The 26,173-nt window shown below is 50.3% G+C and overlaps 1 protein-coding gene across 6 annotated transcripts in view; it reads left to right on the forward strand.

Annotated features, from left to right (window-relative positions):
- The window catches only part of WWC1 (WW and C2 domain containing 1), a 130,896-nt gene that overhangs the window by 95,032 nt on the left and 9,691 nt on the right, over positions 1 to 26,173 (forward strand). For all 6 annotated transcript variants that reach the window (XM_039877373.1, XM_039877391.1, XM_039877399.1 and 3 more), the window contains exons 10-19: positions 673 to 762; positions 1,605 to 2,140; positions 5,040 to 5,148; positions 5,586 to 5,666; positions 6,374 to 6,460; positions 7,583 to 7,775; positions 13,309 to 13,461; positions 15,516 to 15,607; positions 21,294 to 21,423; positions 22,781 to 22,945. In XM_039877373.1, coding sequence (XP_039733307.1) covers positions 673 to 762; positions 1,605 to 2,140; positions 5,040 to 5,148; positions 5,586 to 5,666; positions 6,374 to 6,460; positions 7,583 to 7,775; positions 13,309 to 13,461; positions 15,516 to 15,607; positions 21,294 to 21,423; positions 22,781 to 22,945 — 1,636 coding nt within the window. The remainder of the gene's footprint in view (positions 1 to 672; positions 763 to 1,604; positions 2,141 to 5,039; positions 5,149 to 5,585; positions 5,667 to 6,373; positions 6,461 to 7,582; positions 7,776 to 13,308; positions 13,462 to 15,515; positions 15,608 to 21,293; positions 21,424 to 22,780; positions 22,946 to 26,173) is intronic.

Consider the following 26,173-nt stretch of genomic DNA (forward strand, 5'->3'; position numbering starts at 1 on the left):
GCTTCGCCTCGTACTTTCTTTTCTACAGCTCTGTACTTTTTCCTCATGAACTTTGTCACGCAGTACATTAATTAGATGTGAGTATTTCTTAATATCTGTCCCCCGCCACCCTCCACAGGAGAGGGTAAGCTCCATAAGAGCAGAAATAGATTCTGTCTTGCTCACAGCTTTATCCCCAGTGCCGACAACAGGGTCTAGTGTAAGGTGGGCACTGAGTAAATATTAGGGAGCAGAGGCCTGGATGGATGGGAGGAAGAGCGTGGGAAGGGGCGGGAGAGATGGTTGGGTGGAATCCTAATTCTGCCATCAAATCTGTAACTTCAACTAAATTATTTAACACTAAGAGCCTCAATTTCCTTGTATATAAAGTGATAAAAACCATTTTGCCATGCAAGGTTATTGTGCAAGTGAATTAAGGCAATGTCATAAATTTCCTAGCACAGCACCTGGCATATTGTAGGTGATAAATAATATAGCAGTTACTTTAGGATTATGCTGGAGGCCACACCTCACCCAAATATCATAATAAAATGCTTCTAGAAAGTTCGTGTGTGTGTCAGTCAGTCAGTCAGTCTGTCTGTGTCCATCATAGTACACGCTTGCGATGCCTGTTTCAGGGAGATGGAGCCTGGGTCCCTTGGGGATCCCTTCTCATGCCTTCTCTCCCTTCAGGTTGAAGCTGAACAGTAAGAGGAACCAGCTGGTGAGGGAACTGGAGGAAGCCGCCCTGCAGGTGGCAGCTCTGCACTCCCAGCTGAAAAGGTGAGCTGGGGGCAGTGGGCTCACGGGGGGCGGGCCAGATGCAGGTGTCCCGAGGTGGCCCAGCACAGCCGCTGCCCTGCACGTGCCCTCCGTGGCTGGAGCAAGTACGTTGAGAAGCTCAGCAGGCAGGCGGTTAGTCTGGCAGACTCGGGCTGGGCCTGGCGTGGCCGAGGGCAGGGTCCTTCTCTCCAGAGCACAGCCCCTCAGTCCTTCTGACAGCCCGGAGGCGGAGGCCCAGTCGGGTGCCAGTGTGTCTTGTTCCCGTCTCTGGTACCTGTCAACCCAGTTCCACCACACAGAGAAAGTGGGCCTCAGGCCTGGGCCTTGGTGGGCAACAGTGTATCGCTGGAATTTAATAACGTTTTGTTTTCATCGGGTATTTTGAACAGTTGCCTTCTCTTTGTAGTAAGTGAAACTGTTTTTAAAATTGTACTTAGGATATAAGGTTTGCTTTTAAGATAGATGTACTGAAGTGTAGAAAACTGAGGTACAGAAACATATTAAGAAGTATTATTTCAGGCTAGATTCAGCTATGGAGAAGTATCGTGAAAATGGAACGCAGCCAGTGGACGTTCGGGAAACAGAGAGAGAGAGGGAAAAATGGACGTTGAAGGCAGTTGGCCTGGATTGGAATCCCAGTTCTGCCACTTGCTGATTAGGTGGCCTTCTCGGGGTACCCATTTCCTCTCTACCGAAATTGGGTCTACTCTGGAGACTGTCAACAGGGCCCACTGAGATAATGTGTTCTCAGTGCCTGTGATGCTTTTCGCAGTCAGGCAGGAAGTTCCCGGCAGCTCAGCCGCTCTGCGAGTCCTCACCCTGGTTTCTCTCCCTGCCCCCAGCCTCTCGAGCAGCATGCAGTCCCTGTCTTCAGGCAGCAGCCCCGGGTCCCTCACGTCCAGCCGGGGCTCCCTGGCCGCCTCCAGCCTGGACTCCTCCACCTCGGCCAGCTTCACTGACCTCTACTATGACCCCTTTGAGCAACTGGACTCGGAACTGCAGAGCAAGGTGGAGTTTCTGCTCCTGGAGGGGGCCACGGGCTTCCGGCCCTCGGGCTGCATCACCACCATCCACGAGGATGAGGTGGCCAAGACGCAGAAGGCAGAGGGGGGCGGCCGCCTGCAGGCCCTGCGCTCCCTGTCCGGCACCCCGAAGTCCATGACCTCCCTGTCCCCCCGCTCCTCCCTCTCCTCCCCATCCCCGCCCTGCTCGCCTCTCATCGCTGACCCCCTCCTGGCCGGAGACGCCTTCCTGAGCCCCCTGGGGTTTGAAGACCCGGAGCTCAGTGCCACTCTTTGCGAACTGAGCCTTGGCAGCGGCACCCGGGAGCAGTTCCGGCTGGAGGAGCCAGGAGTGGACGGCAAGCAGCTGGGCCAAGGTAGAGAGCGGCACAGCCAGAGGGTGGGAGGAAGCTGGGCACTGGGCTCAGGCCTGAGCTCGGGCCTCAGTGATAATATTAAGTACCTACTAAAACTGAATGCCAGGTCCCAAGCTAGTGGATGTACATGGTTTATTCATTCAGTCAACACGGACTGTGTGCCGGGCACCGGTTTAGTCATGAGAATACTGTGTTGAGGACAGACAGGTCCCCGTTCCCATAAGGTGTGCATGCAAATGAAGGCACAGACAGACAATAACTGTACACCCAGACCAATCAAAGCACTGGGAAGAAAATAAAACGGGATGTGATGGAGCCTTCCAGGGTGGGGTGGGCCTGCCAATTCAGATCAGGTTGTGAAGGAAGGTGACATTTGAGCAGAGGCTGCAGCAGTGAGAAGGAGCCAGCTTCGGGATTAGCAAAGCAGAATTTCTGAGGTAGAACGAGGGGCTGCGGGGAGGCCAGAGGGAGGGGGTCCCCAGCAAGGCTACATTAGGCCTGTGGGGCTATGGTAAGGACTTTGGATTTTATCCTGATCGCAGTAGGGACTCATGTGTCTGACTTCCGTATTCTGCAGGGGCTCAGAAGGAGCATTGTGCTGTGGTTTGAGATTCCAGTTGGAATCTTCAGCAAAGACGACGATGCGGACGATGACAGCCACAGCTTATTGAGAGAAAACCTCTTTATCTTTAGCAGCAACCACATAACGAAACATAATAGTTAACGTTTGTTGGGGTGCATTATGTGGCGGGCAATGTGCTTTATATGGTGCAGTGGGTTACTTCTACTGTGCCCGTTTCACGGATGAGGAAATGGCAGTTCAGACAGGTGACATCGCTTGCCTTAGGTCCCCAGCTAGCAAGTAGTAAAGTGAGGATTAGAATCTGGGTCATCACTCGTCATTCTCCTCTTAGGATGTGAGTGTGTTCATTCCTGAGATAGTCTGGTGCTTGGTGGCCCTACCACGTCCATCTGGCCCTGGGTGTGAAGGTCAGGACTGAGCAGGGTGCTCAGTAAGCTCACCTGGGTGTCCCTGGCTATGACTTAACAAGTTCAGGTATACGAGACACAGGAACCTTTATGCGTATTTACTCATTTAAGCCTCACAACACCTCTGTGAGATTTATCCCCACCTTACAGAAGAACGAAGTGAGGCACAGTGAGGCCAAATGACCTGGCCAAGGTTGGTGTCACAGCTACAGAGTGGTAGAGTCAGGATCGGTGCCACGACCACATGCCCCAAAACCCCATGAAGGCACGTGCCAGCTCCAGCTACCGCGGCCTCCTGCTCCTGGCTCCTTGTGAGGCCAGCTAGGAGAAGCTGGACCCGTTTCAGCCTTAAGATTCCAGGAATGGGCAGGAGGGCCGCTGCTGCGCCCAGGGTCACCCACACGTGTGCAAGGGCCGGTGGCAGCAAAGAGGGAGGATGAGATTTCCCAGTTGATCGAAGGCTCTGTTGGGTGAGCGCCAGCCATTTCCTTAGAAGAGATCCCTAGGGCTCCCTCATCAGGAAGGGAGTCATGCTGAGTGCTCGCAAACAAAAATAAAAACAGGCCTCCTGCTACAGCAGGTGGCAGACTCCAGAAGATTGCTCCCTGGAGAGGAGGAGGGGCAGGTGGAACCTCTGACGAGGGTCGAGAAGCGTTCCCCGTGCTGCCCGAGTGCATGTTAAACCAAGCCGGGGACAGAGGCCAGAGGCCAGCGCCAGGCTCTCCCTCCTCCCCACAGCGTCCTCGGGGCTGTGGGCCAGTCGAGACTGCATGTCTCAGGATGGCATTTCCTCCATGCCACCTCCAGAGCCCTTCCTGCAGTGAGCGAGGCCAGGCTGAGGGCAGACGCTAAGCAGGTTATGCTATTAGTGCTGCTGTTCAGTCAGCGGACAAATTAATCTCCCTAAGTGGCTTAGCGGAGGGTGGAGACGTGTGGGTGTGCAGGCGGGAGGTCTCCGTGGGCTGTAGCAGGCGCGGGACACAGGCTGGGAAAGCTGCACCCAGACAGCCCCTTGTAGCTCCCAGGCTTGTCACCATCCCTTTCCCCAGGCTGCCTACCCCTGGTCTCTTCTCTGGTCTGCCTCCAGTGCCTGGTACACAGCAGGTGCCCAGTAGTGATGGCCTTGAGGTTGAGGGTCCTGAATTTGGCCTTCCCTGTCAGGCAGAGGGCAGGAACTATCCTATTCATCTTGGTGGCTTTGAACCTGACAATGGGCCTGGCACACTGGTAGCACCCCTGGCTCGGGGCAGGAAGGAATGTGTAGCATGCGCCCAGTGCCTGGCCTGGGCCCCGGGTCGGAGACTCTCGAGGGCCTCTGCCAGTGGCAGGGAGATGAGCTGAGTCAGGAGCGAGTTGGGATAGGCCAGGTGGGAGAGCCCGTGCTTCAATCTTTCCCGTCCTCCCCGTGCCCTTCTTGAGGGTCCAGGGGCTGTTACTTTGCCCCAGTGTGTGGGGATCCATAGTGATGAGAACGACAGTCGCAGTGGATTTTATAGAGCAGTCTCCCTACACCAGTCTCTGTGCTACAAATGTCCATGTGTTTCATCGAGTCCCCCCAACAGCCCTGCAAGGTGGTTGGTACCATCTCCATGTTACACGTGAGGAGTCGGGGCTTAGAGAGGTTAAATCACTGTCTGAATATTATGGGGAAGTAAGTAGTGGAGATTTGAGCCCAGGAAGCTGGACTCGCTGGACAGCGTCTGGGATGTCAGACATAGAATCAGGAGCCACCATCTCCTTCCCCGCAGAGCAAGGCGGGTCCTGGCTGTTGAGTTCAGAGGTGGTTGGAATTTGGCAGGACCGTCTTAGGACAGAGGGTGAATGGGCCAAAAATGTGTTTGCAAAACACATTTGCCCTGGTTTCTGAACCCCACTTTGCCATCCTTCCTTTTCCCACCTCTTTTTCCAGCTGTCAGTACAGCCCAGGGGAGTGGCCTCAAAGTGGCCTGTGTCTCAGCTGCCGTGTCGGATGAATCCGTGGCCGGGGACAGCGGAGTGTATGAGGCGTCTGTGCAGAGGTGGGTGCCCGAGTCCTGGATCTCTGGGAACTTTGAATCTGCAGAGTTTGGGCCCCCTAGGTGTGTGCCGGGGACCCACAGGAGGGCATGCCCAAGCGACATGTCCTTCCTCTGGCAGCCCTGTTCGGAGCTCTGCCAAAAACACAGACAACGCAGCTCCTCCTGGGGCTAGGGGCGCTTCTGATGTGAGCACATGCTCGTTCTCTGGTCGCCAGTAAGGGGCATGAGGCTAGAGGAGAAAGCACTGGAGAGATGGCAGCCCCTTCCAGAGAAAGTTCCAGAGCAACCATGGGAAGGGAGGGTCTGGATCCAGCCTGACTTTCCTCCTGGAGGACCCAACTGCACCTTCCCAGACAACCTTGTTTTGGGAAGATGACTTTGGCCCCAGGTCACTGCAGGGAAATCTGACCCTTTGTCTTCTCCACGTTGCCTTCCAGACTGGGTGCTTCAGAAGCTACTGTGTTTGACAGCGACGAATCAGAAGCAGTGGGTGCGACTCAGATTCAGATTGCCCTGAAGTAAGTGACGAGAAGGGCAAGGACAGAGCCATGTGGCCTGTGCAAGGTGCTTTCCTCGTGGGCAGCATCGTGCCAGCCTTTGCCTTCTCCACTGCCCAGGGAGGAAGGCTGAACCCCGGGACCTGCTGACCATGACAGGCTCCTAGCTAAAGGGGCTTACCTCTTTCCCCACCTCCCAGCTCCCGTTTTTACAAAAGCAAAAAACGAGGTTTTGAAGACATTGTCACTGACCCTGACTCACTGAGCTGGCCAGTGGCAGAGCCAGACCAGGACCGGGACCTGCTGCCTCTCATTCTGTTTGGTCACTGTTGCTGTGGCCTTTGTCTTACCATCCCATCGAGATTTCGACCACCTGGACTGAAGTCGACCCCTGGAGGCCGCAGCCCAGATTTGTTGTTCTTGTTTCTTCTTAATGGGGGGATGGCTTCAATATTTTTTTTTTAATAGGAATTAATTGCCAACATTTAAATATCAGGAAATTTTATACGAACTTCTGGCTTCTCTTTTAAAATTCTGACCCATAGCTCCTGTATTCCTGAATGGCAGCAAAGCACTAGGTCTGTACCCTCTGACTCACCGCCGTCCCCAGAGCAGCCAGCGGCCAGATCTGTGATTATCGAGACAGAGGGAGAGACAGACACAGACAGACAGACAGACAGACAGAATGTGTTACTAATTGGTGATCCATATGCTCCTCTCCATTTCAGGTATGACGAGAAGAATAAGCAATTTGCGATATTAATCATCCAGCTGAGTAACCTCTCTGCTCTATTGCTGCAACAAGACCAGAAAGTGTGAGTATGTAGTTGACCCTCTGTGGCCATCGCCGGGGTCACTCGCCTGCTCTTTCATGCTCAGACAATGGGCCGTAAACCCACTGTGGGTATTTAACTCCTGTGACCATGACACAAAGTGTCAATACTGTGAGTGTGGACAGAGGCATGATGGCAGACACGCCATCTATAAAGAGGAGCGCTCTGGACAGCTTTGGTTTCTTCACAAATATGTCCTGAGCACCTACTATGTGCCGGCGTGAAGAACAGAACGGTGAGCAAATCCCTGCCCTTGCGAACTTGAAGCCTCACGAAGAGGAATGTCATGGCCGCTTTTATCTGCCCTCGACTCAAGTATTCCAAGCAGAAAGAGATAGGTGTGCTATTCTCAAGAGTCAACACCCGTCACTCTATTTCTGTTGGCTGTGATGGGTGTTACCTTGAGAATGATGATATGGCAAATACCTGCACTGCCTGCCTGTCGGACCTTCCTGGTACAGACCAGGTGTGTTTCCCTGTATCCATCTGCCTGTGTGTTCTCCTGTAACTACATCCTAGGCCTTCGTGGCAGCAGCCGGGGCTGACATTTCTACGGTCTGCACCTGGCCAGCATCCGGGGGAGCGACGTGTGGGAAGGAGGGAGGCTGGAGGAAGCAGGCCAAACAGGAGGAAGACGAGATTGGACATTGGGGTTGTTTTCAGTCTTTTGCTCGTATACACAGCACCAGGATGAAAAACTTCATACGTCATTGGTACTCGTGCAAGAGCGCCTCGAAGTGAGCTGTATGGTCCAAAGGATAAATGCATCTGTGACGTTGTTAGGATTGTCACAGCGATCACTTCAGGGGTTGTCATGAGGACTCCTCTGTGTTAACAAGCAGCCTCGCCGTGGAACTGTGCACGCTACTGGCCTCAGGCTTCGTGTGCTTTCAGGTTCTGAGGATTTAGGGGATTCGGGAGAAGGCGGAGCATTGTGATAGCCTTTGGGGCCCTTTCTGCAGCCCTCACAAATACCTGCGAGATGATCTGAGACAGACAGATCCCGGTCCACTGTTTTCTTTGGCATTTGCAACAGCTGGTCAGCCCAACATTTGAGCCCCGGGGCTGGGCTGACCCTGGCTCTCCCGTGTTTCTGTCCTCTAGGAACATCCGTGTGGCTGTCCTTCCCTGCTCTGAAAGCACCACCTGCCTGTTCCGGACCCGGCCTCTGGATGCCTCGGACACTCTCGTGTTTAACGAGGTGTTTTCGGTGTCCATGTCCTATCCAGCCCTTCACCAGAAGACCTTAAGAGTCGATGTCTGTACCACGGACCAGAGCCGTCTGGAGGACTGCCTGGTGAGGGCCGTGTCTGTCTGTCCATCCATCCGTCTGTCCGCCCAGACTTCTGTCCTTCTGGGGATCGGTCCACCTTGCGCTTCGGGAAGGAGGCTTAGAGAAGACACAGATCGCAGGATCAGCAAGTGTCCTCTGTGGTCCTAGGCAGAGACTCTTCCACAGGCATTTAGCGGGGTGGGGGAGCTCCCTTCACGGGAGGAGGAGTAACCGGCCTGAAAACGTTTTTTAAACTGCCAGAACCCGGAAGAAATAGCCACACATACCATAATGCGGTGCATTAAAGGAGAACGAACAGGGGCTCTGATCTCACCTTTACCACTCGCTGTATAGCTGGGCGACTTTGGGAAAGTTACTTCACTTCCCGTATCCTCAGTTTTCTGGTCCATAAAATGCAAAGAGTCATGAGGATTAAGTGAGACAGTTCATGTAAAGCACCTACTCAGGTGTCTGACACACAGCAGGTTCTCATTGAACGGGACCACTGCTAGTACACTCCCCGGAGCAGAGCTCCTCCAACTTCCTCCTCCTCCTCCCCGCATTAGTAGGAGTCAGGATGGGAGACGAAGTAGCCTTGGGTCCCTAGAGACAGGCAGACCCCAAGTGCAGGTGGATGTTGCTCAGCTTTCTCATATATAAAATGGGGATTTGTCGCTAACTCAGGCTGCTTGTGCTATACAACTGAATGAAAAGAAGTGAAGGGCTTTGGGAACCCTGTGCCGTTTAGATTTCGGAGTATCCGAATGATAATACGAAACAATGAAAGCCACCGTTGATAGATAACTTGGAAACCAGCAGAGATAGATGGTACATTGTGTCGAGGGCCGTTCTGAGATGCGTGGGTTTAGGTAGCAGCAAAGGCGAGCACACGCGAAGGAGAAACAGGATGTGTGCGCCTCCTGGAGCTTCTTCCAGCCTCCGTGTCTGGAAGCTGGCAGAGTGGCGGTGGCAGCCCTGGCCCTCGGCAGGCTGGTCCCCTTTGTCCTGGTGTGATGAACTACACCTGACCCTAACCTCCTTGCTCTTCATACTTGACCTGGATGTGCTTGTGCTGTAAAACCCTTCTCTGCCGTGGAACTGTGGGGCCACATCCCTTGTCCCTGAGGCTGAGTCAATAGCCCTGCTCTTCCCTGCCATGTCACCTAAGACTCTTCAGTTCTCAGTCTCAGTTTCTTTGAAATTTAGCTAACACTGCGTACCTCACAGGTGGTTCTCTGGGGATTAAATGAGGCTCCAAAACATCACTTCCCCCACGGGTTACCTGGAGCTCTGGTTAGAATGCAGATTCCCATTCAGCAAGATTCTGCATTTCTAACCAGCCCTCAGGTGATGCCCAGATCTCACTTTGGGAAGCAAGGACGTAAAGCAGTCGAAGAGTCTGTACTGGGTACCAGTTCCCATCCCTCTCTTCCTCAGCTGGGGTACATGACAGCATCATTGCCACTTATGATTTTGTTATCACTGATGGTAATATAATAGCTAGTGTGGATTAGGTACAATTTATGTGGCTGAGCTAAGCGCCTTACATGTATTATCTCTATTGTTCCTTACTCAATATCATCAAATAGGCCCTGTTACACCAGTGAGGGAACCGAGGCCCAAAGATGAGAAAGAACTTGCCCAAAGTCATATTCTGGTCAGGAGCAGAGTTAGCGCCCAGGCAGATCCGCCTCTGCAGCCCACCCACATCAGTCCCTCGGTGTTTTCTCTGTGCCAGCACAGTGCTCCCTGGAGCCCACAGGCAGGGAAGGTGACAGAAGGGAGTGGCAAGCATGGTGGACGCTGGATGACAGAGCAGAACGCTTTTCCAAACCCAGGCTTCTCCCGTGAAGCATTGCCCTGGCCCTTCCTGAATGAGAAGAGACTCAATTCTGTTCTCTTCTCCTAATTGGATGCCTTTTGTTTCTCCTCCCTAATTGAAGTCTGGCCGTTGTTTGGTTGCCATGGCAGCAGCCAAGCGCTCATCTCACCGTGGCTTGTCTTCACTCGTGGCCACTGGAAAGCCTACTGCTCCGTATCCAATGGGGACATGGAGTGTCAGGCTGTCGTGTTTTGGTGGCCGAAGGAGGCGAGGAAGTGAGACACGGGAAAGGGCCGTCTGCTCCCACGCAGTCTCCCCGCAGAATCCCTCGTGGAATCCCCAGTCTGTTTTGAACCAGGCAGCCATAGTGCCCGTTCTGAGCAGTGTCTTTGTATCTAGGACTAAACTAAGACCTTTACGTGCAGTACCTCATTTAATCCTCTCAACGGCCCTAGGGAGGAACATTGGGATTACTGCCAGTTGACAGATAAGGGATCAAGGCCCCCAAAGGCTAAGTAACCTGCCGGGGTCATCCAATGCATAGAGTGACTGTAAGTGTCTCTTACGTCCCAGGACCTGAATGATAGGTTTGGAGGAATGCATGGCCTGCTTTCCCCAATATCACAGGCATCAGATCTTCCAAATGCTTTAGTGTGACCTAACAGCGGTCACAGGCTTTCCAGCCGGGCCCCGGTTGCCCACCCTACCCTGCCAACTGCTGAGCCCCGTACCATGCAGCCCAGGTTCTGTTGGGGCAGCCCCCTTCCCAGGCCACGCTCGTGTCCCATAGCTAACCATTCCAACAGCCCCTTGGCCAACACCCCTTAGCAAAGCCCCAGCCCTGTCGAAGTGAATTCCACCTCCTCGCCACCTGTGCAACTGGAGAAAAACCACACAGCCATGCCGCGTGGGGGCATTTGAAAATCGTGGGCATGGAGCTCCCCTGAGCCGTAACGCTGCCCAGGATTGAACGTTGCGACTCCATGGACGGTTTACTCTCTGGCTCGTCTCCATAGCGAGTTCTCATCCTCTCCTCTCTCCTAAAACCTCCAGCATCTGCCACCCGCTTCTGCTGTTGCCGTAGGTTTTGCCGTTTCTCCTGGTTCTAAGGATGGACCCTCCCCACTCCCGTCTGAAACCACTCTCTCTCTCTCAGGGACATGACGCTGCCGACAGTTATTCTGCTTTCTCCTCTGTCTTCAGATTTTCCCTCCTCCACTGGACCTTTAACACGTCGTTAGGCCTCGCTGAAACCTTGACCTTTCTGTTTCCGTCACACCCCACATCCAGTCCTTCAGGAGCTCCTGGTAGCTCCACCTTGGGAAGCTCCCCAGACTCCAGCCACCTCCCACCACTGCCCCGACCACTATCGTCTCTCACCTGGCTTGTCTCTCACCTGGCTTGTCGAGCCGTCTCCCACTGGGTCTCCCCACCTCTGTCCCCGCCTCCCTTCCTCTCCAGCACAGTAGCCAGAGCAATCCTCTTAACTGCACATCAGTGCATGCCACTCCTCTGCTTGAAACCTTACCATGGATTCTGTCTCCACCTAGAGTCCACACCTGGGCCCTTTGCCCGGCCTCCAAGGCCCTCTGGGATCTTATTCCTGGTTAAATCCTGGATTTCATCCCCGAGACTCTCCCTCTGATACATTAGCATGCTCCCCGCTCCTGGCCTTTGCACTTGCTGCTTCCTCTGACTGGGATTTTCTTTTCTCAAATATTGATGCACAAGGCTTGCTCGCTCACCTCATTCTGGGCTTGACCCAAGCGTCACCCCCTCAAGGAGGCCTTCCTTCCACCCCGTTGACCATCACGTTCCCCCTCCACTCTCCCATCCCTTTTCTCTGTATTATTTTTCTCTGCCGTTTTTCATTACCTAACATTTCTCTGCAACAGAGATTTTTCGGCTACATGTTATTTTCACATTTTATCGTCTCTGAAGTCGGGATGCAATTCATACTAGATGGCAGCTCACAGTTTAATTAGCAACTTTTTTTTCTTTCTTAGTGATGCATGAAGTAATAGTACATTTTATAATTGGTGTCAGCTTAGCTTCGATGTAATACAGTATAGGATTTACTTATTGATTGGTTTTTCTGATTCCTGCAGACTGGAATGTAAGTAATCTCATGAGGACAGGGATTTTTATCTGCCTTAAATCCTGACGTATCCCCAGCAACCAGAACAGCGCCTGGCACGTGGAGGCTGTCAGCAGATGTGTACACACTGAATGAAAGAATGCATAAATGCCCTCAGGGTCCATCCGGTTCATGAGCTAGACTGTATTCACACCTGTGAGCCAGCCCAAAGTAGACAGTGTATCTTGTTGAAGTGAATAGTAATATGGTGTCAACGTTACACCTCAAAGCTGTGATTGTATTCATTCCTCTTCACCCCTCAGACATGTACTATCCGATGCGTTAGTCTATCTCCCCAGAAAACTGTGAGCCCCTGGGGGGCAAAATCATCTCTCTTTCTGTGGCTCCAGTCTCTTCACTGGGCTCAGAGAACAGTAAATGAATAAACATATGTGTATATATTTACCTTTATCCTGGGTGCCTAAAATGTGCCAGGAGTATAATACCTGAGCTGACTAGTCCTCCCAGCAGTCCTGCAGGTAGGAGTTGTTTTCCTGTTTGCCAGGTGAGGAAGCTGGTGAGGTGTCACCGTGGGTTTGTGTTCTTTATCCGCTCACAGCTGCTCTCCTGGAAGTTACCTTTAGCCATATCAGGACTTAGCACCGTCTGTGCCATGCTCTGGTACATCCTCAGGGAAGGAAAAACTGGAAGAAAGGACTCAAGGTGGGTCAGAGAGCCCCCACCTTGTCCCAGGTGCCGTCCCGAGCCTTTGCTTGTCCGCTGGCCCACTCGCAAACTGGCTTGTGGTATTTCTGCCACCCACTGGCACGGCCACTGTTAGGTTTGGGGAACATGAATGAGCTAAACCCCAAACCTCGTCAGAGCTGTTTAAAAGAGAACTTTGTGAAACAAATAAGACATGTCATTTTTCTTTTCTTTTTTTTTTGAAATAGTAAGGAATAATTAAAATTATTTTGTAGTTCTTTCTACAAGGATGGATGGTCAAAATACAGTAAAAATATTAAGTCACTTGAAATACATCCTCTCTCTGGGAGCTAATATTCAGTTAATTTAATCTGTTATAGTTAGTTTTTATCTTAAGGGATCCATTTACATGATTCAAAGAGCTGTATTAAAAGTTTGCTGAAGAGAAATCCTGCTCCCCGCCTCCTGCACCCCAATTCCACCACCTACCTATATAGGTAACGATTTTGATTAGTTTCTTCTTTATCTTTCTCGCTGCACATCTGATCATATGATCTTGTTCACTCTCCCTTGTACCTCAAATACGGTACAAAACATACAGAGAGAATATACATATTCTTATTCCTCTCTCCATTTCTTGTACAAAAAAATAGCACACTGTATATTCTGTTCAGCACTATCCTGTTTGTTCCCTTAACAATATAACGTGAGAGCTCTCCATACCAGTATCTAGAGATAAACTTCTAACAAACATTCGCGAGTGAGTAAACCATTGAATGAACAAGTTAGTGACTCAGCGAGTAATTGGAAACAATTACCGACTAGCCCTTTCTTCCTCCCGGGAAGCTTCCGGCTCACCTGGAGTGGTGTTTTCTATACCTTTCCCAGAAGCAGAATTCCCAGAACACCTGCTCAGCCCCTGCTTACACTCTCCCTTTTCCTGTCCTCAACAGGGAGGTGCCCAGATCAGCCTGGCTGAGGTCTGCCGGTCTGGGGAGAGGTCGACGCGCTGGTACAACCTCCTGAGCTACAAATACATGAAGAAACAGAGCAGGGAGCCTGAGCCAGGGGGAGCCCTGGCCCCCACCCCAGGGCCTGAAAGCACGGTGAGCTGGGCCACGGGTTGCGCCATCTTCCACACGCAGCCCTGGGATGCAAGGAAGCAAATGCCTGTCCCAGACCCGGAGATGGCTGGGCACCCCAGGTGGAGGAAACGGGGCAGGAGGCAGTGGGGCGGAGAGGACAGGGCAGGAGGGATCTCGTAAGGGGCCAGTACCCCGCTCTGCAGCTTCTGCCTTCCCAGTTGTGCTCTCCCCGTCTCACCTTTGCTTGACCTGGTATAACTCGCATGATGAAAACCAATTTAATTCCTGGCTTAAAAAAAAAATTAAGTGAAGAAGGAAGGAGAAATCTGTGGAAGGTAGAAAGTTAACCTTTATTGAGACCCTACGATGTGCATAGTGGTCCATAGTGGAGACTTTATATAAGAGGCAGAGGGAGGTCACAGGAAGGACAGTCAGAAGAGTGGCCCGGTGTTTCTTAGTTGAGTGACGGGTCAATATTTCATCTCTCTAAGCCTTTACTTCTTCACGTCTAATCTGAGTCTAAAATGGTTATTTCGACATTCTGAGGAAATACATGGTAAGGGCTCGATAAATAGTATCTGTTTCATTATTTTTTTCTTCAAAATCTTATATTTGCCTATTTTTTGTTAAAAAATATCTTATTTTCATTTCAGTGCAATATATTTTAACCTGTTCAATGTCCTTAAACTGTTTCCTGCACTTGGAAAGCCCACACCTGCTGGTCAGGTAGCCCAGCCAGGACTCAGTTGAGCAGTGAAATTGCCCTTGAACATAGAGTGACACAGAGTATGGGATCTTCGTGAGATCCCAAATAGTTGGTTACTTTGGACAGTCGCTGCTCAGAATTTCAGTGGAGGGGGTGGGCGAGGTCACACAGGTAGGGATAAGAGCAAGGGTTAAATCTGGTTTTTGCCCACCCATTCCTCCTCCTCCCTCCTCCTCCTCTCCTCCTCCTCCTCCTCCTCCTCCTCCTCCTCCTTTGATCATTTTCTTCACTTCCTTTTATTCAGGCACTGTCCTGTTTATTATGTGCAATTTACCAACACTCAGAAGGTGTACTTAAGGACATAATATCTAATGAGCAACAAGCTCGGTCTCAAACCCAGATCTCCCTCACTCCAAAAAAGGGAGTCAGTGAGCTGGCACAGGTCTTCCAGACTCACCCCTCTACATTCTAGAACATTTTGGGGGGGTGGGGGGTAAGTAATATCAACATTAGACATGTTAGTTTTCTCATTCCCATTTCTCAAGGGAATAATCATGATCTCCTCTTAGGATGGTAAGATTTAAAAAGATGCCAATCAGTGCCTGCGTATACCAGGCTTTCAGTTGATTTTAGTTAACCTTCTTCCTTCCCCAAAAGGTAGTTTCAGGAATCATCCAGGCTCTGGCCCACACTACCCAGCGTTTTTGCAAATTAACCATGTGCTCAGAAAATGACGAGATCAGTTTTACTTTGCTATTAGCCACCATTTAGTGAGCGCCAGTTACATGCTAGGTATTCTTCTGCATACCTTATGTATATGTTCTCAGTCTTCATAACCGCCCTTCGCGGTAGGTATTAGAGGAAACTGAGTCTCAGGTTAAATCATTTTTCACTGTAGGCACCATTCAGTATAGATGTTCTTCCTCCAGGAAGTCTTCCCTGAATGCAGCCTCCCCCGCCCCAAGCTGGGTTTGCTGTTTTCCCTGTATACTCAAACACCAATACTTACCTCTCTCATAGTCCTTTTCACATTTTGTTATTGATGTTTTGCATGATGGTCTCCCTGACTCCACTGTGATCTCCTTGTAGCCAGAGACCTATAGTTCTGTCTCACTCAGCTGTTAAACTTGGCTATCTTCCCAAACTGTCCACGCATATCAGAGGTATTCTCAAGAAAACTACTAATTAGAAGAACTAAGCGCTGTATTTCCAATGCATACGTGACCCCGGGGCAAGACACTTAGCCACTCTGGTGTTTAGTTTTACCCTCAGTTCACGGGGAGGGTCCCCCTCTGAGAAGCTCTGACTCTTGCTGGCAGGGGTGGCGTCCATGGTACACAGGTGAACCCATGAGCCCTTGTCTCTGTAGGATGCCGTGTCTGCTCTGTTGGAACAGACGGCAGTGGAGCTGGAGAAGAGGCAGGAGGGAAGAAACAGCGCCCGGCCCCTGGAAGACAGCTGGTAAGCGAAGGCTCTCTTGGGCCTCAGGAGTTGATCTGGCTTGGACCTTGGCCTAGGGAAGAGATCACCAAACACCAGGGCAACTGAGAGAGGTGTTCCCCTGGGAAAGCTGAGAGCTTCTCTCCTCATGGGTTCTCTGCAGGCAACAACGCAGTATAATAGTCTAATGCAGTGCTTCCCAGAATCCTTTCTTGATTTGTTATTTTATGTTCTGTGAATCAGTCATGCTAGTTCACGTCTAATATTAGTTTCCGTTGATGCACTTACGTTTATTTTGGTAAAAAAAAAAAAAAAGACTTAAAGACCTTTTTTATTACTATAAATGGAAGATAAGTATAACTTGCCATAAATTGAAGATTTCTCAGTAAAGAATTCCATTTGACTGCTAGAAACAGGTAGCAGAAGATAGAAGTTTATTTCTTTGTTACTTGAAAAGAGGAATGGGAGAAGGCAACCCAAGGCTCGGCTGTCAGCTCCAAGATGTTACTGGGAACCCAGGCTGCTTCTCTCATCCTGCTTTGCTGTCCTTACTGTGTGACCTCCATCATCAAGGCTACTTTATAGCCCACAATGGCTGTGGAGTCACCAGCCATCAGGCAGCCATCGGGAAAGAGGAAAGACAAGAGAGTGTGTTTCTGTGCCTTTTAACCAAGGACCGTTCCTGAAAGTCTCCCCACCGCCCCCACCCTCCGCCCCAGCAATTTCTGTTTGCTTCTCATTGGCCGAGCATAGCCACTTGGCCTAACTAACTGCAAGGGAGGCCGGGAAATGAGGTCTGTTAAGTGGGGTAAAAAATCAGAGTTCCATTACTAAGGAAGAATGTGGGAATAGATCTGTGGGAATAGATGTAGCTAAGTCTGCCTCGGCGACGTCCCCCGGGATGTGATCAGAGCATCTGGAGGAGAGAGAACGGGACGGGAGGCCGCTTTCTCCCAGTGCGGACCTGGCTCTTGAGTCCTGCGGATCCCGGCAGAGGTCTCTCACGCCTTAAGAAACAGCAGTGTCGTCACATCTTGGCTTTCTCATTTCTCCTGTGTCACCTCAGGCAACGCATTTTTAACTTTTTATTGCGGTATAACATGCATACAGAAAAGTTCACCTAAGGGTACAACATCTCAGGGAATATTCGGAAACCAAACTACCCGTGTAGCCAGCATCCAGATCGAAAAGCAGGGCATTTATAGCCCACTCCCCGGAAGCCTGCATCGTGCTTCCTCATGTCGCTGCGCTCCATCTGACGGGCAGCCACGGTGAGGCGAGCCCTCCTAACCTCGCCTGAGCCTCGGGTGAGAAATGGGGGTGACACACTGACCACAGTGGGTTGTTGGAGAGGTCGAAAGGAAAAGCTCACGGGAGACACTCAATAGAGGGTAGAAGTCAATATTAGGAAAACAAGAAGGAACACTGCTAACTTCCAGCTAAAGGAGAGAAGGCAGAGTCCACCTAGGAAATGAGCACAAGCTAGGAATCTTGCCATTTGGGCAGAAGTGTAGCTGGGCTTAAGTGCATGGGCTCTGAATTCAGACAGATAGCGGCGATTCAGAGTCTCGCTCAGCCAACTCCCTGTGGGGTCCTAGGGGTGGGTGAGGCCTGAACATCGGTAAGTTTTAAAAGCTCCCTGAGTGATTCCGTTGTGCAGTCTGGGCTGAAAACCCTGGCTCTACACCTCCGATTGTTCATCTGTGAAATACAGATTTGAAAAATAGCCACTCCGCATGGGTATTTTGTCGACTCAATATAATTATGCACGATAAGCGCTTCACTCAGACCCACAGGAAGCACTCAGTAACTCTTTTGTATTATTCTGTTACAGCCCCAAATTATACATTTGGTCTCAGAAGGAGGCTTTCCTTAATATCTTTTACTCCAGGGGTCAGCAGATGTTTTCTGGAAAGGGCCAGATAGCAAATTCCCGTTTGATGGGCCATACAGATTCTATTGCATCTGCTCATCTTCGGTGCTTTAATGTGAAAGGCGCCGTAGACCCCATGCACACCAACCACCACGTCCCCGGCACTGAAACTTCCGCAATGGACACTGAAATTTGAATTTCACATAATTTACACATGTCATGAAACATCATTCTCCTTTTGATTGTTTATTTTTTTTCCAGCCATTTAAAACAAAAGCTATTCATAGCCTGGACTGCCCCAAAGTGGGCCGGATTTGACTCCTCCGGCTGACCCACTGTTGTCCCTCCACGTGGTGAAGGGTATGGCAAGGATCCTGGATTTTTGTATCTTCATTTTGTTTCTTTAAGGATTCTTTCTAAATGGTCTCAATTCCTCTCTCCCTCTTTCCTCTTCCCTCCCAGCCCCCTCTCTTCTCTTTCTTGCCTCTCCCTCTCCCCTCCACCTCCCTTTCTCCCTTTTGATCCCTCTCTCTCTCCTCTTTCCCTCTCTTTGCCTCTTTCTAGCACGCTGCTGGGCCGGGCAGGGCTGTGACTCACACAGGCCAAGTGTGATGCCGGAAGTAGGCCCAGGACCTGTCTTCCAAACCCCTGGCACAAGATCAGTGGTTTCCGCCAAATTCCAAGCTTGTGTTGAGACTTTTCACGCCATCGCCTAGCAACCGCCTTCTGTTCTCTCTCCCTTTGTGGCCTCCTCGTTCCCCACCCCTTGCCATTCAAACTTCCCTCGACGCTGACTTACAAAGAGGGCTGGGTAATCCCAGAGCTGCTCTGCTGGGGTAGATCCATCTGCAGCTCCCTCCCCCGGGGCCGCAGGCTTCTTTGGGTCTTGGAATGTGAACTAGCCTTGCCCGACTCTGGAGTCTGTGTCGGAGGCCTCCAAAGGCCAGCCCTCCGTTCTAATTTTTTGCCCTCCTTCTCCAGCACCCAAGGCCCAGGGTGCCATTGTCAATCCCTTTTGTTTAATTAGGTTTCTTTGCATATAATCGGAAGGCTGGATTTTTTTTTTTTTTTAAGATTCACAAACAAAACAAAACTCTAAAAGTATTAAACAATACTTTTACAGTAGGAGAATATAATCACAAACAATGCTAGAGTGCAATCCTAGAGTTGGCCTCCTTCGGAACCTGCACACGTTTGTCTAGGGCCAATGCTGAGAAGTGGCCTTGCAGAATAGCTCTCAGATAAGACGGTGCTATAATATGCTCCCCCAGCGGTGACTGTGAGTACCCCTAAGCCTGCACCCTCTCTGACACTCAATGTAATCCAGCCACAGTACCTAATTGAGAGTATGTGTACATGTTTTATTTGAGCAGACACTGCTAAATTGACTTCAGAGTGTAAATTGGCTGCTCTGATTTGCACTCCCCACAGGGTTTCTTGTCCTTTCTGGAAATATTTAGATCAGATTCACAGTCGAAAGAGGAGAGAGAGATCCATAGTGGCTGAGCGCTTCGTGGACTTGGACAAACCTGTGCTGGAACCCTGGCTCTCCCACTTTTTGCGCAGCAGCCTGTGACACTGGACAAGGCCTGTCAGCTCTCTGATCCTCAGCTTTTGAATCATAAAATGGAGGCAATAATCGCCTCATTGTAGCACCTGGAGCTTATTAAACCCTCGGTAAAAGCTGGTTAATGTGGCGTCTGCAGAATCCTTAGAGGAATTCTCCTTGCATGTTTAATGGCTTTTATAAGGAGACAGAGAGGCTGCGGGTGCACATAGCAAAGTGCCCATCTAAGAGCAGAGGAGTTTTTAATGGTGGGCTGGGGGGAGAGATCCAAGACCTATTCTTCCCACTGGGAAAATCCTGAGGGAGATTTTATGTTTATTCACAATCTCACTGAGCCGGCTAACTAGATGTCAAATTTCCTGCTTTTGGCTGGAACTCCTTCTGCTCAGTGTGGTAATGCTGTCTCATGCTGATCAGAAGCCTGGCGGTTATGTATGTCTTTGAGAAGGAAAGATGAGAAAAGAGATAGATGACTAATTAACAAATGCAATCCATTTGTCACACCAACTCCTTCCAACCGTGGAGTCCATGGGGAATGGATAATTAGGAAAAGTATCACCAAAACTAGAGTCTCTTTAATGAATGATGCTGGAACAATCGAATATCCATATAGAAAAAAATAAACTTTGAACGTCATGCACAAAAATTAATCTAAAATGGATCATAGAGCTGAACAAAAGCTGAAACTATAAAACTCCTCAAAGAAAATCCTTTACAACTTTGGAATAGGCAGAGGTTTCTTAGGTCAGACATAAAAAGCAAAAACCATTTTTAAAAACGGATAAATTGAACTTTATCACAATCGAAAGCTTCTGTACTTTGGAAGACACCATTGAGAAAATGAAAAGTCTAAGCCACAGGCTTAGAGAAAATATTTGCAAAGGATTTATATCCAGAATACATGAAGAACTCTTACAACTCAGTAGTAAAAAGAGAACCCAGTTTTTAAATGGGCTAGAGTCTAAAAGATGCTTTGCAAAAGAAAATAATGCAGGTGGTCAAAAAATGCATGAAAAGATTCTCAGTGGGAAAGTGCAAATTAAAACCACAATGAAACATGAGTACACAAGTGATAGGATGACTAAAGTTAAAGACTGGCAGGACCAAGCCTAGCTGAGGCACTGGAATTGTCAGAGCATCCGTGCTGGGAACGTAAAGTGGCATAACCACATCGAAAACCAGTTTGTCAGTTTCTTAAAGGAATGCACTTGTACTTACTGGATGACCCAGTAATTCTACTCTTGGCCATATCTCTCTCATGGTCTGAATTGTGTCCCCTGCAAAATTCATATATTGAAGCCTTGAGCCCAGGACCTCAGAATGTATACTCTGTTTGGAGACAGGACCTTGAAAAGATGATCAACTTAACAGGACGTCGTTAAAGTTCACAGTGGGCCCTAAGCCCTTATGACTGGTGTGCTTGTAAGAAGAAGAAATTTGGACACACAGAGAGATACCAACGATGCATGCAGAGGGGGAAGACCGTCTGAGGACACAGCAAGGAGGTGATCATCTGCAAGCCACTGAGAGAGGTCCCAGAGGAAACCAAACCTTGCCTCCACCTTGATCTTGGACTTTTAGCCTCCAGACCTGTGAGAGAGAAATTTCTGTCTGTGGTTTTGTGTTACGGCCGCCCTAGCAAACTCACACAGTATCCAGAAAAAAAATGAAAACCTGCATCTACGCAGACTTATAGGTGAATGTCTATAGAAGCTTTATTCATAATTGCTGAGAAATGGAAACTCCAAATATTCATCCCCTGCTGAATAGCTAAACAGGTTGTGGTCTGTCCGTCCCATGGAATACCAGCCATAAAAAGGTGAGAACTATTGATAAAATCACCAGCATCGGTGAATCTCAGAAACATGCTGAAAGAATGAAGCCAGAGATGAGAGCACATGCTGTCTGATTCCATTTATGTGAAATGCTAGGAAATCACATTTCGAGTGGCAGAAAGCTGATCCGTGCTGGGCTTGGGGTGGCGGGCAATTAGCTGAGAAAGGGCACAAGGGAATGGTCTACATCTTGAGTGTGATCTTGGTCACACAGGCGCGCACATTGGTCAAAACTCGTCACGCTGTACACCGAAAATGCATTTCGCCGTATGCAAATTTACATCTCCCTGAAATTGACTTTTTTTTCCCAAAAAATGTGTCCTCAATCCTGAAAAGGCTTGGAAGCCCTGCCCCTGGGTGCATTTAAAGGCAGGTGAGCAGATCAGAGTGGTCTCTGGGGCAGTGACCGAAGTTCTTTCTCTGTCATCATAGGAGGTTCGAGGAGGAGACCAGCGAGAACGAGGCAGCCGCAGAGGAGGAGGAGGAGGGAGAGGAGGAGGGAGAGGAGGACGTCTTCGCCGAGAAGACCTCACCGGATATGGACGGGTGCCCAGCGCTAAAGGTCAGGAGGGCTGGGGAGATGGGAGGGGCGGTCTTGAGGAAATAGCCCTCCGTCCATGAGCAGAGTAGTCAGTCAGAAAAGGCTCAGGGCCGAGTCTTGCCCTCCAGCATCAGGGGACATGCCGTCAGAATGGGCGGCCATATGGCAATGTCCTCGCCTGTACCTTGTCTCATTTCGGTGACAGTAAATGAGGGGAGGCGGACTCAGCCCCTCTTCTCCCCCGCCGTGTGCAGCCCCCCTGTTTCTCTAGCTTTGCCGTCTTGCGGGTCTGGGTTCCAACGCTGGCCTGCTGCTCCCTAGCGGTGTCGTCTGAGGCAGACGACTTCATCCCTCTTGGGCCTTCTGTTCCTCGTCTCTAAACCGGATACAGTGACGCTCGCCTCGCAGCAAGCTCTCGGGCTCAGAGCATGCGTTCCTTCATTTGGGTTGGCCCAGAGTGCCATGGGAGAGGGGTGTCCAGCCAAGGTCCCCTCGCCCCTGCTTCCCTGATGCACAAAGGTGATGCGTTATGACAGCTTTCATTCTCCACAGAGATCTCTGTGTTCTTTCCACCTGCAGGACTCCCAGAACTAGAGCACCCTACTGTGTCTGAGCAGGGCACCCCAGGGGCGGAGTGCAGACATTGCACAGAGGTGCCTCACCAAGGGGGGCCACACAGGAATCCAGGGCTACCTTCTAACTGCTTCACACCGAGGGGAAACATTTTTGCAGTTTCTCTAGCCAAAGAGGGTGCCTTTTACAAAATTACACAAAGGCACTGTCGAGGCTCACAGAGGCCCCTCATCTAGGTGTTTTTGCTCGCTTATCTTTTACTGGTGGCTACTGTGAAAGGGAAGGTAGAATATCTAATTATATAGTTTAAGAAATGAGATTTGCTGGTTACCTCCGCAATTCCAAGGAAACGTCAGCAGTTCTTGGCTGGGGCGGAGGAGGCTTTGGGTGTGGCTTTGTCAGATGCTCCTGGCACATGAGTCTTGAGGGTGTGAAGTCCAGGACACCTGTGCATTTGGTACTTCTGTTGCTCATGTGAGCTTATTTGGAGACTAAATATGCTCCCACTAGCCTCAACCCACAAGAATAGGGGCTGGCACTGGGGACCTTGGGCGCCATCCTGGCTGGGGATGGCTAGGGCTGAGGAAGCCCCCAGCCGTGTCTATGGGACAAAGCCAGGTGACAGCTGGGGAACAGCTGGAGAATCTTCCCCATGAGTCAAAGCCAGGTGACAAAGCCAGGTGACAGCTGGGGAACAGCTAGAGAGTCTTCCCCATGAGTCTTCCCCATGAGTCTTCCCCATGAGTCTCGGGATGGGTGGCCGAGACTCCGGTTATTGGCCTCAAAGCTGTGGCTCCTTCCCCAGGTGGACAAAGAGACCAACACAGAGACCCCGGCCCCGTCGCCCACAGTGGTGCGGCCCAAGGACCGGCGGGTGGGCACGCCATCCCCAGGGCCGTTTCTCCGAGGAAGCACGATCATCCGCTCCAAGACCTTCTCCCCCGGACCCCAGAGCCAGTACGTGTGCCGGGTAAGCAAACAGGTGGTTCTTTTCTTCTCTCAGCCCGTTTCCCATGGGGTAGCTGAGAGCCTGCAGCCTCACACCGTTCTGGGTGCAAATCCCGATGATGCTTATGTCGCCAGGCACCTTCAGCACCTTAACGCCGCCGAGCCCCAGCTTCCTCGTGTGGAGATAACGGGCCAACTGCGTAGGGTTGTCTTAAGGGCCGACTTGGATAAAGTGTGAAGGAGGCTCAGTAAGCCGTATGTGGCCAATATTATTGTAACTCCAACCAGCCTTCCCCTCCTGCTCGTTCACGCCCTGCTCTTCCTCAGCTGCTCGCTGAGATGATCAGACTGACCTCCCACTGCCCCCGAGCAGGCATTCGATTCCAGTGTGCAGCCTGAGGCGACATAATAGCAACAGGCCTGTGTTATTTAGTCACAGGTTCTTTTTCTATTTGGTGTGGTTGCTAACATTGAAATCTTAGGGAAGACGATTAAAGATGAAATAAGAGTAGAAGTTTCACATAAAATTTCAGTTTCCCTTGAGAAAAAGGGGTGGTCTGGCACCACGGCCACACATTCTCTCCTGGCAGCGATTGGCCGGAGCTGAGTGGGGAGGCAGCTGCCCGTGGGTGATGGAAGGGAAGGGACCACCTGGCCCACTTTACCTGCGTGGTTGCCAACCTGCTCTCGCAGGCCCTGCTGGTGTCTAGAAGCCCCATGGTATACCCCGCCCTGCTGTCCGCTTAGTCTCCCCCTCCTAGGCCAGCCTACTCCTCCTTTCTACCCAGAATGAGGGTTTAAGCACTTACCATGCCTGTGGAGTCATGCTGGTAGCCGGGGCTGGAGAACCAGACCCTGTGCTGACCTTGCTCAGGGATGCAAAGCTATGACACGTGTACATCTCACCTGAGTCCTGGGTTCGGGCGATGTGTCAGCATCCAGGGTTCCCCCACACCATGCAGAACCAGTGAATAGTAATTAGAAGTGCAAACAGAACCTTCCTGCCTAATGTGATTTGGGGGGCTGAGGGCATACTGAGGGCATATTGGGTATTCAGTATCCAAGGCCTGCAATGATAAGATTGAGTAGAGAAGCTAATTTCTTCATAACATGAAAATTTCACTAATTTACTGGCTACTTATCAAGTTAGTCCCCATAGAAGTATTCTCTGCAGTGCCTCCCAGAAATACTGTAAACCTCTCCCTTCTCTGTCAAGTCTCAAAGGAGCTGATTGTCTGAGCCTGTGAGTGTTTGCACAGACAGTGCAAGCACAATACACCTTGGCCGCATGTTCCGCAAAAGGGACAGCGTGTACCGAAGTCACCGAATGTGACTTTGGTGCTGGGGATTCCTGAATCACTGTTAAAGAATCCTGCAGTTAAGCCAGCGCACAGCTGAAGACGAGAAAGACCCGATCTGTATTTCAAATGCGAATATTTGGAAGGATTTAGAAAAGCCCTTAGGATAACGAATAAAACCCTCTGATTTGGGCAAAATTGCTGCCTTTATGAATATGCGGTGGAAATCAAGCACAAAGTGAAGAACAGTCGGAAAAATCACACCAAATTAGCGTGTGATTCATTCTTTTTCATCAGGATTAGCATGCAGTTGTAATTTCGTTAAATGGGAGACAAAATATAACTTTGGCAAAGTGTTTCTCTTTTCCAACTAAAGACTCAAACTTCTCCTCCCCCGCAACATTTACTATAAAATTCTGGTCCCCTGTTTAAATGGATTCCATTTAAGTGGCCCTTTTCCAGGAATGTCATCCTTGAATAACAAGAAGCTCCTGTCCTCTTAAGCATCTATAACATGCCTAGCACTACACAGGGTTCTTCCCATACTTTATTATCTGGACCAGTTTCCAACCCTGCAAGCCTGCAAATTAAGAAATTCCCCCTCAGCATGGATCACATGCCACACCCGGAGGGGCCTCGCTTAGCAACGCCATGTACTTTCCTTCCTTGCCTTCTGACTGGCCCACCTCGGCCCAAGCTTACCTCCTTATTATACAGTCTTACCGAAAGCTACACGAAGTAGCCAGTGGCACAACATCCTGAATTTTTTCCTGTCTTTTCCTCTAAAACTCCTCTAAAACTGTCTCCTGAAATGCAACAAGTGACAATTTAATTCTCTGTTTTGCACCCACAAAATGAACATTACTGATTCTCCCTCCTGCCTTCAGTACACGGCCAGCTCCATGTTTTCCAGTCTGTGACTTATGGCACACCACCTCCCAGCACCAAGTCTTGTACTCTTCAGGGTTCTCAATGGCAAGCAACAGAACCAGTGATCCAGCAGTATATACAGGAAAGAAATTTTTGCAAAGGAAGTTGAGAAGCTCACATATTCAGAAGGCTGTAGAACGAGCCTCAGAAATCAGGTAGGAGCAAAATGGACCAGACCACAGCCAAAATCATACCACAGAGGTAATCAGGTGAGACATTGCCAGTGCCGCTGTAGAACCTGGCCCCAGCTGGTCCCACTGCTGCTTCCATGGGACCGCAGGAGTTGATGGCCTGGTTAATCCAAAAAGCTCAGTAACAGAGAATTGGGTCCAACTAACCAGGTTGCGATTCAGGGATTTGGGCAGTTTGATCTAATTATCAGACAGAGTCTAGTTTAGTGCCTGCCTCTAGCTATAAGGGAGGCCACCAAAGCAAGACTGGTACTTTCAGCTTCGTTAGCAGGAGGTGGGCTTTGTCTCCCACCATGAGTCATGAGGTAGGGCTTTCCCCACCCCTCGGATAGATTTTTAAATGCTTATTAGCAATACCCTTCTCCCCATCCCCTGCCCCCCAAAAAAATTATTTTCTGTGTCATCTAAACTTACAAACAATCCTGCAGGGCAAATAGTAGTAACCCCATTTCATAGATGCAGAAACCGAAACTCAGAAAGTGAGAGCATTTTTTCTAGGTCAGGAGCTACTAAGAGCCCTCGGCCTGTGTGTCCCGGAGGACTCTGCCCTCCTCCAGTCTGAATACAAGTCATCCCTTCCAGCTCTGCACACCCAGTGCCCTCTGCTTGGTGTCTCCCTTCTGTGGTCTTTGGCAGGGCCAGTGTCACTCGGTTAGTTTCCTGGCCCTCAGCCCCCACTGAACTTTTAAGTTCATACGGGCAGGAACAACGTATTACACTTCCCACAGGTCTCCACAACCCCTGTGTCTTTAAGGTCTGTGTGTTTATCAGCAGCGCCGTTACAGGTGTTGGTTGGCTCGCTTTGACCTGACGGATCAGTCTTTCCCAAAT

This window comes from Pteropus medius, unplaced genomic scaffold (genome assembly GCF_902729225.1).
Source record: "Pteropus medius unplaced genomic scaffold, Ma_sr-lr_union100, whole genome shotgun sequence".
NCBI classification, from domain to species: Eukaryota; Metazoa; Chordata; class Mammalia; order Chiroptera; family Pteropodidae; genus Pteropus; species Pteropus medius.